This window comes from Siniperca chuatsi, linkage group LG15 (genome assembly GCF_020085105.1).
Source record: "Siniperca chuatsi isolate FFG_IHB_CAS linkage group LG15, ASM2008510v1, whole genome shotgun sequence".
In the NCBI taxonomy this organism is placed as follows: Eukaryota; Metazoa; Chordata; class Actinopteri; order Centrarchiformes; family Sinipercidae; genus Siniperca; species Siniperca chuatsi.
In genome coordinates this window covers 24,098,565-24,112,057 of record NC_058056.1, presented here as the reverse complement: position 1 = coordinate 24,112,057, position 13,493 = coordinate 24,098,565, and the positions used below count along the sequence as shown (strand labels likewise).

Sequence of the window (13,493 nt, the reverse complement as noted above, 5' to 3'; positions counted from 1 at the left end):
CCTGTGAAATAACCAAAACTGTTCGAACTTTGGCAGAAAAGCGTAGGACCACATCATTCATAATGAGTAGCCGATTGAGAAAACACGTTTTTAGGGACTTTAAACTGCAAAGACAATGTTCAAAAGATAACTTTTTGGTGTGTTGCTCCAAAATACACAATGATACGTTTGAAGTGTCATTCCTTTAAAAGAGGACAAGCAAACAGCAGCAGCCCTGCTGGGAAGGTTATGAAGTTCAAGCAGAAGCCTGAAAGCTGAGCGGCTGCAAAGCTGCAGTGGAGCATTTATTTTGGCTTCCTAAGAAACAAATCAGACTGTTGATTTACAGCTCGAGTCAGCTTCTCCCTTGTGTCACATCAATAGTTTATTTACCAGCAGAGGAAAAACCACAGAATTAGAATAAGAATTAGTTTATGTATCCCTGCGCTAAAAGCAATGCATTCAATTAATCCAACTCAAAACGTCTCTTGAGGGGGAGTGAGGAGGATTTTTGCTGCATAGCCATATATCACAAAGCAAAGAGTGGGAGAGCAACATGTCATGTCTGCTGTGTTTTCTTGTTCCCTTTTCTTCCTATTGGGAGGGAGGGAAAGAGAAATCTGTTAAAAGTTCTACAAACCACACAGCCTCTTAGCAAGATGCACTTAATCTTCCTGGTGTTTGCTTTAGTTAAGTAAGGGATTGGCTCTGTGCGGGCCCGGAGTGGCAGGATGTTGATTCCAGCCGGTTTGTGAACCTTAGCCTCTTATCAGTCTTTATCTGCATTTGAACAGGTTTCTAAGCAGGTCAAAGCCAAGTAGACCAATAAGATTAAATATAGACCCATTTTGCAATGTCCCAGTGCTGCCTATGGGTTCAACCAGAGTTCATGTTATTAGTATTACAGGCCTTTCATGCTCTCAAATCTCACACAGATCAAAAGGGCTTTGTGAGGTATGCCACCATCAGCCAATTAATGCCCACAAGTACAGCTGCTCTGTCTGTAAGGTCAAGACTAAGCACTTTTCACAGCTAAAAGCCTCAACTCTTTTCACTGCTCCAACCTCATTTTTAGGTAATTATTCAGGTCTTTGGGAAGGTTTTGTAATTCACACCCCGCACATTGCGTAACAGGAGTCACAGAAGTGACCTTGAACTGCTTGAGTCAAATAACAAACGAGCAAAAAGAGGGGGGGGGGGGGATCTATACAAATCCCACCCACATTAACAGCGAGGAGACACAGTCAGGCAGATTGAAGTGAGGTATTTTCAGCTTAGAAGAACCTCGCTTTAGATAAAATCTCAGGGACAAGAGTTACTTTACAGGCATTTAAGTGGCACTCTACTCTTAATTCAGGCTGGCCTAAGACGACCGCAGAGGGCTTCTCACTCAAGGACACTGCAACAGGATACACAACTGCTGCCGGGATTTATCTGGTGATGTTTTAGCGATGGGACAGCGAAAAACCACTAGGCCTCATCCTCAAATCACAGCTTCCTCTGATCTTATAGTGATACCCCAAGTTACACAGAGTAACATGCTGAGGCTTGAATAATCATCCTCACAAATCGTGCTTTAGCCTTATGCAGTTTATCATGAGTCTGATTTTACTATTCTTCGTCACATCCAGGCCCATCTATACTATTCCACCTATACCAAGTCTTTGGTCTTGTACTGTATATATTAATGTGCATGACATTAACACTCTCAAAATTGAGGCTTTAATTCCCTCTGGGCTGACCCATGATAAACTGCAGCCACAGTGCTACTAAAAGGCACTTATTGAATGACAGTTTATGTCCAAACATCACTACACTTAAACAGATTCTCCAACAGACATGGCATTACAAAATGTATACATAATGTATATAACTTCTGAACCAGTCACGCTGCATATTAAAGAATTCCCCAACAATCTAATTACAGAGCACAGTTTCAAAGTTAAACATGGCACATTAAATGTGCCGATAGCATTACTACTCATCAATCACAGCCTTTAAAATGAAAGCAGAACGGTTTATAGCCCCAAAGTTAAGGGATAAAGGTAACAGTGCCACCTAGTGTGGACTGAAAATCAACAGAAAAATCTGTTAAAATAATGCAACAAAGTAAAAAATCAAATGTTTTAACACAATCTTTAAACAGATTAGATAATCACAAATAATCCCTGACAAAATCCTATTGCAAAGGAATGCTCAAAGCTTGATGCACATGAATTATTACTATAATACAGTAGTATAACGTAGTTTGGCGTGTCCTTTGTATTCGTACAATGGTGGGCCATCATGGTGCAAACATTTTCAAAATTGCAACAGAATGACAAATCCAAACACAATGATTCTTTTTTGAGGCCAAACTTCACAAGAACCAAAACTACTAAAAGCAGCACAGTTTGGCACCATTGCTGTGTTAAATGTCAAAGGAAACAATGCATGCTTGTCATTTTTGAATTCCTAGATTTCCCAGTCTACTGGTGAATTTGTCCTTGTCAATGTTTTTGTGCTCTGGGAGATGTTTGTAGGTGCAGTCCTGCCTCGTGCAGCCTGTGGTCCTCCAGAAAAAGCACTCCTTCTTGAACGGGCTACAACAGGAAAAACAATTTCTCTCAGATTAAATTCTAGGGATTCATGTCAAAGTTTAAATATTTTAAAGCATATTTAATTTGGTTTATTTTCATTGTTAAGATCAGGAGCAGGAGGCCAGAAAATGACAGAGTTCCTTTTCAATAACTGAAACAAAATAAGCAAAACATATAAACTGGCTAAATGTAATTCTAGTTTGCGTTTAGGGGTATGTTTTAAGAACAGGTTTTGAAAAACAATCTTGTTGAGTACTGGCAACTACAAGTCCTCGGAGTGTGAAGTTAACCATTAATAAATCCTATGCATGTGTGGTCAAAAAAAAAAAAAAAATTCTCATTTCTGTGATTTTAATCATTTTACACTTGAAGATAAGTAAAATCTAAACTCATATCCAAAGAGAAACAGTGATTTTTATCAATACAAAAGAAGAAAAGAACGCATGCATGTTCTTACCCAGGGCGTGAAAAGGAGTCCGTGGCGGCAGATTTGGACATACCCAGTCCAGTGTGGATTTTATTGGGATATCGCACTGACAGTGGAGCCCCCTCTACCACCATTCCCTGAAGAGGAAACAGACATTTCACATCTAACACACATAAACAGCAGTTTAAAATTCATTTTGCTCATTGAGTGCAGTAATTGCTAACGTGAATAATGATGTTCTGTAAAGTAAAACTGGCCAGACCTGGACTAAAGTTTCCATCATACTAACGAACATCTGCTTCACTATTTAGCTACTTATAGTGTGCGTTGTTCGTAAGGCCAATGGACAGTATTATTTACAGTGTTTTATCTAGGGCTGCAACGAACAATTATTTTCATTAAATCGATTGACTATAATTGTTTTCTCTAATAAATCGATTAGTCATTTGGTCTATAAAATGTCAGAAAACGGTGAAAAATATCCATCAGTTTCCCAGAACTCAGTATGACATATTTAAATGTGTTCCTGTGTCTGACCAAAAGTTCAAAATATTCAATTTGTTATAAAAAAGGACAAAAAAATAAAACAAATAAAAACCCTACAAGATGCAAATATTCACATCTGCAACCAGAACGTTGAACAAGCTGTAGCCAGTGTATTTTTGGCATTTTTACTTAAAACATTACTTCTAATAGTTGCAGATTAATTTAGTTAATTCTTTCAGCTCTAATTTCATCCATCATGGCTTGACAATTATTAAATATTGCACTAATGTACACAGCCATGCACAAAAGCAGCCAGTCACAGCTGGAAAAAAGTGTTAAAGCAATGGCTAAAGTACAAGAAAGGATTGACTTGACAACTTTCATTTATATCTTTTAACCAACATATTTCCTTGCTTACTGTAAAATCACTGTTGAAAAATAAATGCTTTAAGTGAACTTGTGGTTGATCTTTTGAGCATCCATTTGGCCTGGCAGAGCTGTACTTTAGAGCCATACAGCTTAGAAAAACAAAGGGAAGGAGCTTTACAGAGAAACAACTAATACGATTTATGTCAGAGTTGTCATTTGTATGATGGGAAAATAATACTTGTTTTAGAGAAGACAGACCTTAAAGCATGAATAACTATACAGAGTTATAAGAGCTCCAGTTGTTAGTCACTGCTTTAATAGCACACAATCAAGTTTTCACCTAGTCACCAAATTCCTGCTCTGCTTAGAACCTGCCAAAGTGTGAATACAAACAACCTAATATTTTCTGATTTACTTCTTAACTTTGCACTATTTACAGGAATATTTTAAATTTGCCTGTGAATATAAATCCCTGTGCCTTTGTTTGTAATAAAGTGAATCTACAAACTTCAAAATTTTCAAGACCTTCATTTTCAGCTTCATGTTAAATGTAATAAACACTTTGCTGCTGATAAGGGATAGAGCACATGCCTTTCAACTAGGTCATTCAACTCTCTAAATGATTACTGTTTACAACAGGAAATACCACAATATGTAACATGACATACGCTCATTCTACTATTTCAACATGTGGCTCAAGATTAACACATAAAGCTAAATGCCTAAACATATAATATGTAAATATCATTCAAAGTAAACAGATACATACATTAATACACTGGATGGCTCTGTCACAGTCTTCCTTTTTGGTGTAGTTCACAAAGGCACACTGCTGTTCCAGCAGCATCTTGATGCTGTAGACTGTCCCAGCTCTGAGATAGAGAGATAGAGACCAGTCTCACAACAGCACTGCTTTCCAGACACCAATCAGAGGAAACCAAATTATTAACACAATGTAAACAAACCTATTTGGAACATTGGAAAGAAGAAACTAAAAGCCAAAGTAGATCAGAATGTTATCTGGCCCTAAAAAGAGATTATGAATTGCTAGAATATCTCTGTACTGTCAGAGATAGAAAGCAGAGACAGATCCTAACCAAGTACAGGCTCAGGGTAATCTCGGATTTCAAAATGCTAAGTGACCTCAAAATTTAAAATACTCCTAGGAGGAGGAGACAGGGCATATTGTATATGAATGACCTTTAACTGCAAGTCTATTATTTTTAATTATTATCATTACTACTACTACTACTACTACATTATCTTATCTGTATATGTTCTAATAGCACATTTTTTCTGTTTGTTTTTATTTCACACATGCTTTGGCAATGTTAACATCTTTCCCATGCCATTAAAGCCCAATTGAATTGAGACAGAAAAGAGTGTAAGCACATGAGCTGATATCTTAAAATTTCCCTGTGGAGTAATTTGTTTTGCAGCTAGGAGTCAATAAGGTCAAATCAACACCAATAACACATTAACAAACTCAGAGTCGACACACTTGAGCCTTCTGGTGGTCAAACTCCAAGAACACAGCATCAAAGTATTTCATGGACTCTAAATTAAATGCTAAAATGTGTGTTAACAATCCAGAAACTCAAGCTGCACCTGTCAAATATCGGAAAACATCGTACTTGCGACTTTGTTATTATTTAATTCTACATACTTAAAGCTGCCGTTTTTCCATTCTTTGTTTTCTTGTTGCTGAAACATGCTGAACAGCATCTGATTCTGACAAAGTGCTGAATGACATCCTCAAACAAAAACCTGCTCAGAGGCTTGAAGGAGATCAGACTGTGGTGCTTCACCTGCTGAAGAGCTCGTGGAGTGTTGTGTAGGTGACAGCAGGGGCCAAGGATCCAACCCAGATGGGGAAAAGCTCCCTTTATACAAAACAGAAGAGATAAAACAATTATGTTGCACTCTGGGTTTACAGTTTACAGTTCAGCAAATTATCCTGAAAACCCTATACTCAAATCTATCAACACTCCACATCAATATCTATTCTTCCACAGGCACTCACCTTTGCTCAATAGTGCAAAGGACAGTCACCTTACATTCAGTTTGTAAATGCTAAATCACTAATTATAATTTGGTATTGCAATCATGTACCACACTTTCTGTTCAAAATATACAGTAGTGAATGAACAAACTAACAAACAGTTGTTGTACATCTGTGCATATTTCAACATTTCTAAGATCCCAAGTGAGACACATAATAACCGAAAAAAGTAAAACTGAGATCTGCAAACCGACTGCCAACAATCAAGAAATCTTAATTTTAAACCTGCTACATGAATAACTAAAATTTTTTCCTGACTTTTCTTTAATCTTTCTTTTTAAAAACTGCGAGACAATGGATAGTATTACCTTCAGGCCTCTAAACGTTTCATAAGGTAACAATCTGAGAGACATATCCAACCTGTGGTGAGGGGTCACAAGTAGACACTGTGCCTCTTTAAAGGATCACAAGCCAAAAAGCTCAGCAACCACTGTATTAAAAGTAACATTTTTCATTTTAAAATTAAATGTAATCATCCATGTAAAAATACACATTAATACGCAGTCAACTTACGGTTTCATAGAATTCCTTGAATGAGGGGTTGGTGACTGAGATTTCGATCTGCTTTGGCCAAAAGCATCACACTCTTTGACCTGCTGCATTCTAGGACGGCTTGGTTGTAGGACAATCCACTCTCCCTCATCGTCGTCTTCCTGCTGCACCACTGGTTGGTCTGTATTGTCCCTACTGGCACTGGCATCTGAAGAGAGCGAACAAATGGTAAGAGAATTCAAATACCAGGACATCACTGCGTAGTGACATGTAATCTTTCCAACTTTGAGAAACATTTTGTGACATTTACCTCCAGGACCTGGTTTACTGTCAACACCAAACAGGGCTTCAACAGCTTCCTCCAACGTGGCATGTGTTTTCAAGGCCTCAGAGCTCTGTGCCCAGGTGAATCCCATTTCCTAAAATGGAAGTCCAAAAACAACCTCCTAAGCTGACATGATACAGGATACACACATTAGAGCCATGAATGACTGATACACTGACTTAGTTTAATTATTAGCATCTAAAATTATTAGCATCTAAAACTTAAACCAAAACTAGCATCTAATTCTCTCCAACTGAAACCCTGTAGATTCACCATAACTGCAATTACAGCGTTGGGCATGTACACCTCTCCATCTACAACTTGTGTGTCCAATTCAAACTGTGCATGAACTGAAACATGAACTGAAACTACTGAGTAAAATATAAACCAGGCAGAGGAAACATGTAAATCAAACTGCTCCAGAAGTGAGCGTTCTGTCTATTGAAAGTTGAACTATCCAACCGCACTAATTTTTTCTGTTGGGGATGCTCTACATTGAGTGTGCTGTGTAATGTGTTCTGACATCACACTGTGATTTTTGGGGTACTATGTTCAATTGTTTACCATTTGGAGCCAACAACATGCAAAGTTACCACATGCAACTTTCATAGGAGCTTTAGACATTCTCAGTGGTTATGAAGACTTTGTTATGAAGAATTTTTTTACTATCTGTTTTTTTTTTTTTTTTTGCCTTGTAAAGTGTTGCACATAAGCTTCTCCCACCATGAGGTGCAATGTCTGTGCTCGTTTCAGCTCTTGTGTGGCTTCAGCGCTCGAACTTTCCAGCTTCAACACCTCCTTATAGATCAGCGAGGCCTCATAGTATCTCTGGAGAAGTGGAGGAGAGAAGAAAGGCAATAAAGGATTTAAAAATCTTAAATTAAGTAATAAAGCACATTCACTTCAAGTTAAGCATTGTAAATGTTGGGAATTAACATTGTAGATGGTGTCATTTTCCACTACTATAAAACAACAAAAATATTTAGTAACACACCTGTATATTGTAAAATAGAGGTAAGTTTTATCTGTACTGCAGGTTTTACCACAACATTAGGTGTTTTTCTGAAAATGTCAAGCCAGTTACAACATAAAGAGATACTATACATGAAAAGAGTGTAAGCAAGGTTAACTGATACAGGAGCTGTGATTTACCTTGAGCCCACAGAGAGCTTTTCCTTTCCTAAATAAACCTTTTATCCAGTTTGGCTCCATGGAGAGTGCTACGTCAGCATCCCTGAGAGCGTTTTCATACTGCTGCATTCTTTCATAACAGAGGGACCGATTTCCAAATAACCTGAAGAACAGAGTAAACATAATTCATTCATGGTCATTAATGGCCACTGCTTCTGGGTGCATTAAAAGGCTGAAGTCAATTTAAGTCCATGTTCTTACTTAAATTCCTTTGGGTTGTATTTTATGGCATCAGTAAAGCATTTCACTGCCACTTCGTACTGTCCAGAGGCAGCCAAACGATTTCCAGTACCTGGAAGGAAGAGCAAGAACAGTTGTGCCTGCTTCAGTACTTTCACGTTTGGTTTGTCAAAGTCTCAATGAAATTGTTTTTTTTGGCTGGTAAGTTTTTTTTTGTTTTTTTTTTTTTTTAAACTTACCAGCAAGCTCTCTACTTCTTTTTGCAAACTCTTCTGCAGTGGGATCCATTGTTTTCTGTTGAAATTACAGTTAGCACATTAATCTCTGAAGCATGCCGAGCACTGCCGGAAACTACTTTGCATGTAGCTTTCTGTCAAACACCAAGTAATGATGATTTTAAGGCCCAGCTTACCAGATGACTTACCAGTTATCGTTTGACCACATAAAATAAAAGGTACATTCACAAATATAATTGAAGAGTTGGGCTTTTATAGGGAAAATTAGGGTTTTGTGTTTCTAGGCTGATAATTTTAAAATATTGTTGTATCGTATTATCTATTAAGCCACTGATATAACATCAGAAAACATAAGTAACTTTTCAAGATTTAGTAGCTGTCGCCTGGTTTGTCTCAAATGTGGTGAAATATCTGTCAATCAATTTGGGAGTGACAGCAGGTTTCTGAATTTCAACCCTTTATTTGGATAAGATTATGCCTTAAAAAAGGGACAGTTCACCCCAAAATCAAAAATACATATTTTTCCTCTTACCTGTAGTGCTATTTATCCATCTAGATTGTTTTGGTGTGAGTTGCTGAGTTTTGGAGATTTCTGCATTTTTTTAATATAATGGAACTATATGCCACTCGGCTTGGGGTGCTCAAAGTGCCATAAATAAATTATAAATAATATATATAAAATTTAAAAAAAAAACCCACATTGCCCAGAAATCATGACCTGGTTACTCAAGATAATCCACAGACTTTGTTGTGAGCAGTTCCATGTAGGAACTATTTTCTTACTACCATTAGTTCCTACATGAAACTGCTATAAATATTTTCAGTGTTCCCACCTCTTTATTGGGTTCACGTTTCTCTTCCTTCTTCTTTTGAACTTCAGGTTTCTCCACAACTTTAGGCTTTTCCTCCTTGGATTGCTGAACTTCCAAAAAATTTGTTTTGTTCTTTTTTCTTTCTTTTGCAGGCCTCTGGTTACACGTCTCCTCAGGCACCGATTTTGCCGTAGAAGCATATGAATTATTTAAATCCAAATCCTGTTGAGCATAATGAAACACACAAGGTGGTGGTTTTAGGAATCATCCATAGTTATTTTGTCTAGATGCATTGACCTAACACATTCCAATGTTAAAAGGGATGCTGATACAACTAGACCAATGTTAAAGATCTGGGGCCGGTTTCACAAAGACAGACTTTGACGATGGCTTAGATCAAACTAATACCTCAAACCTCAGACAGACATCTAAATTAATTTGTTGCACAAAGCTGTCTAGTTCTTGAACATCTTAAGTAGAACTAATTTGCAATGAATTTTGGGCAAATTAAGACTTAAAAAAATAAAATAAATAAATAAAACACAAACATGGCAGATCGAGCAACAGAGTCAAAAATCTCAGCTCCCTGTCACTCCAGCAGAAGAGGTTTGCCTTCTGAAAGAACGCAACACTTACAGTACATTTTACTGATACAATTCAGCAAAGAGTGTAACAATACAAAAAACTTCCAGTGGCATAAGGTCTCAGTGAAGTGCAGACCCGTAGCAGCGCTGAGCTCTCAGTTCTTTTGCTACCTCATCAGTCAGGTTGATGACTGGTCCTCACTGCTGTATATTTCGTCACTGTGGTATATTTCCAACAGCTTACTGCAGTTTCTAAAAACTCTTTCCCTTCTCATTGCTTGCTGCACAATATTGTTACAGAACTGATCATTGTTGCTCAATTATGAGCTGTGTTTTGCTCTTTTTTTTTGTCACTGACTGATACCATGGAAACATGGGTCTTAGCCACCCTAACCCCAGGCTAACTCGTAGCAATCTGACAAACTGAAATGTAAAAATCTCCACAAACCTTTTGCTCCTTATTCTCTTTCATCTTCACAAGATTTTCTTCTTTATTATTACCACTGCTTTCATCACATCCGATTGCCTCAGTTGCATTGTGTGTTTTACCAGATTCAGAAGATTTACTTGCTTCTGCATTACTTTCAATAACAGGATTTTCTTCCTGATTTTCTGAGGAGTCCGACTTCCCTTGTTCTTCTTCCTGAAATGACAACAAAATGACATTACAATTAATCAGCATGGCTTTGAAAAGGCCTTATAGTCTGGATTTTATTTCCAGACTATAACACTTTGTTGCACTCACAGCAATGTGAGTAAAACAAGACTTACAGGTAAAATGTCTTTAACTGCATTCTCCTTTTCGAGTCGTTTCTTTTCTTTTTTACGCTGTAACAGAAAGAAGATGTGTTGTGAGCTACCGTCAAAGAAAAAAAAAAAAAAAAAAGCAAAATTACATTAAATATTAATAATTATACCAACACTGACCAATTTCTTACGCTTGTTCTTCTCAGTTTTCTCCTTACGCCGTTCCTCTTCTTTTATCAATTCCTTTGCATGTTTATCAGCCTCCTGAAAAAAAAAAAAAAAAAAAAAAAAAAAACTATGCTTTGAGCCAATGTTCAAGAAATTCACAAAAGAAATCAAAGTTCTTAAATGTATTCTCCACAAAAGTACATGAGTCAGTCAGGCATTTATAAATAATAAAAAGGGAAGTTTTTGGTTTCACTTTCAAAAAAAGTGAAACAGAAGAGTAATACCTCATCAGTGAGTTGTCTAATTCGTGGATGTGGTTCTAAAGGCCTGTGAGCAGCACTGTGTGGATAGAAGTGATCATAATCATCATCATCGTCGTCATCAGAATATATGAGGTCGTCATCCAGGTCTCCGTCAAAGGTTCTTAAAAAATCTAAACCTGGGAGATACAGGAACACAAAAAAGGTGCCATTCATTTACTCTAGTTCTCTAATTTCAAGTGAGCACATGCATCATCTGAACCCCAAAAGAGATTTAAATCATAACATTAAAAGAACAGGGTACATAATCTGTTTCATCACTGTCTTTGTGAAAGATTTACAAAAAGTCTGATCTTGATGGAGCTAAAACATTTTTCTAACATTAAGGAACGACAGTTAAGTATAGTACAGTATACAATACAACTAGTTGTATGTGCATTAGCATAACTTGACCATTAAGAAAGAGCTTGGTGAATAATGACGCCACTATACTTCATCAGAGCTGCTTGTTAGATGGTCAATAGCTTCTCTAAAAGAAGATTAGGTTAAGGGGGATAAAGCCTAATATGCATCCAATGTTACCTAAACTGTTATGTTCCTTTAGATCTGTAATGAGCTATTTGAAGGAAGCCTTGCACTGCAATAGAGATCACGAAATTAAGCAATTTGATATGCTCTCTCCTTGCTGGTGTGTGTGTGTGTGTGTGTGTGAATATATATATATATATATATATATATATATATATATATATATATATATATATATATATATATATATATATATATATATATATATATATATACACACACACACACAGAAATTTGGATTTCAGGATGATTCAGGAACTTACTAAGAAGGCACTAAATTTGTGTTACCTGCTATCAGCATGTCTAACATCCGACATCTCTAAGATACAAAGTAAACAAACTTTATGTACTCGTGCAGTTTAAATGAGTACCAGCAAACTAGTCTGTTTTGTTTAACTAGTTTTAGATCCAATAATACTGGGCATTGTTTTATCGCCAGTTCACTTCTCCACCGCCACTTTGAAATAACCTGCAGCAGCCAGTTCAGAAAATGCCTTACCTAATAGGCCAGAGGCAAACACATCCAGGATAGAGCTCGGAGGATGACGTCCATTTATGAAATCTACCATAGATTCCTGAGAAGGAGAAAGATCGGCAACTTAAAATGCAGTTAGTGGCCACACTAACGCTTGTCTACTGTGCAAAAGTATTTAACTACTTACTGCTATAAGTAACATACTGTGTAACCCTTCAGTCATTTGCTGTGTGTGAATTGGCTGTTTCCTGCAGCAGTTACCACAAAAGCTGATAGATAATATTGATATTTTAACACTGAGACAAGATATCCCCTGAGAAGATCGCCGACTATTTAGATAATAAATTAATAATACGAGTCATTTTTCCAAGCAAAAATGCTAAACATTCTCTGGTTACAGCTTCTCAAATGTGAGGACTTGCTGCTTTTCTGTTTTACATCATTGTAGATGGACTATAATCGTTTTTTGGATTTTGGACTCTTTTGGACTTTGGCAAAAAGCAAGAAAAAACAAAGCAATTGGAAGATGTCAGCTTTGAGCTTTAGGAAATTGTGATGGACATGTATCAGTATTTTCTGACATTATATAGACCAAACAAGTTTATTCAATTTATCAATTAAATGTTAGTTGCAGCCCTACTGCTGTACAAAAAAGTGTTAACTACTTACTGCTATAATACACTGTGTGTTTCTTCATTAATTTAACTTTCTTATTTTGGGTGCCCTCTGCATCAGTTACCACAAGATATATTGATGCAAGGTTGAGACTAGATTTCGCCTAAGATTTAGTTTTTTTGTAAGATGTAATACACTATGAATATAGTGTTTCCCTTCTTGAAGGCTGCATTATATGGCATTTTTAACTTTGATCCTACTTGTGAAAACAGGCTGCTATAGCATGCCATATTAGGATGACTAATTGTATTATCAAAGGCATAACTAGCGGCATGTTATCAGCATCACGCAAAAAACTGGAAAGACCTGTTATGCCACAACAACAATAGCATAACTTAAGTTTTCCTATGCTGGACTCATACTCACGTGTGTGCGCATAAGTCTCGAGCTTTCTCGAATTCTAGCTATTGGAGCGCCACCTGAAAAGGTAGAAAAGGGTAATGTTCAAAAACACGTAAAATGCATGGGTTTTATTAAACACATGACTTTAACGTTATAAAGTCAGTAGTCGTGGTGATACAGTTACGTTAACACTGCTTTGGTATTCACCAAACGCCACAGCGTTACAGCTAGCTAGGAAGCTAACTAGCTAGCTACACATTAGCCGAAATAGGTCAAGTTCTCAGTAAATGAAACTCAGCGACGAATAAACTGTCAAAGTGACAAATGACAATCACTGCTTTATTCTTACCTTTAACAATGTCTTTCTTTCTTGGCATGGTGTTAGCTTATTTCTTTATACTGGTGTTCCGCGACTATGGTTAACGTTATCTGTGACTATCTTGTTGCAGTCAAATTTTACAGTACTGCGATTAGCGTTTTCTTCTTTCCGCGTTAGAACAGTGGGTCTTATGTTGC

The 13,493-nt window shown here is 37.0% G+C and overlaps 1 protein-coding gene and 1 long non-coding RNA gene across 2 annotated transcripts in view; one reads left to right on the top strand and one right to left on the bottom strand.

Moving 5' to 3' along the window:
* LOC122862205 overlaps nucleotides 1-6,852 on the top strand; it is a 41,567-nt gene extending 34,715 nt beyond the window's left edge. The window contains exons 4-5 of the long non-coding RNA XR_006374646.1: nucleotides 6,510-6,622; nucleotides 6,711-6,852. This is a non-coding gene — a long non-coding RNA (uncharacterized LOC122862205). The remainder of the gene's footprint in view (nucleotides 1-6,509; nucleotides 6,623-6,710) is intronic.
* si:dkey-33c12.4 (uncharacterized protein LOC560112 homolog) lies at nucleotides 252-13,493 on the bottom strand. The gene is made up of 18 exons (XM_044167534.1): nucleotides 13,327-13,493; nucleotides 13,002-13,054; nucleotides 11,985-12,060; nucleotides 10,922-11,076; nucleotides 10,650-10,733; nucleotides 10,494-10,550; nucleotides 10,171-10,365; nucleotides 9,160-9,360; nucleotides 8,330-8,384; nucleotides 8,112-8,202; nucleotides 7,872-8,013; nucleotides 7,443-7,547; nucleotides 6,705-6,813; nucleotides 6,416-6,602; nucleotides 5,649-5,723; nucleotides 4,610-4,712; nucleotides 3,016-3,122; nucleotides 252-2,561 (listed from the first exon to the last, which is right to left on the bottom strand). Exons 1-18 carry the CDS (start codon nucleotides 13,352-13,354, stop codon nucleotides 2,420-2,422), a joined length of 1,965 nt encoding a protein of 654 aa, XP_044023469.1. The 5' UTR covers nucleotides 13,355-13,493; the 3' UTR covers nucleotides 252-2,419.

Excerpts from the sequence above, each read along its gene's own strand:
- si:dkey-33c12.4 (XM_044167534.1), bottom strand. The coding sequence starts at position 13,354 with ATGCCAAGAAAGAAAGACATTGTTAAAG. Across the intron at positions 8,203-8,329 it reads AAGAAGTAGAGAGCTTGCTG|GTACTGGAAATCGTTTGGCT; the intron begins GTAAGTTTAAAA and ends TCTTCCTTCCAG. Across the intron at positions 5,724-6,415 it reads TCAAGGAATTCTATGAAACC|GGAGCTTTTCCCCATCTGGG; the intron begins GTAAGTTGACTG and ends TTTTGTATAAAG.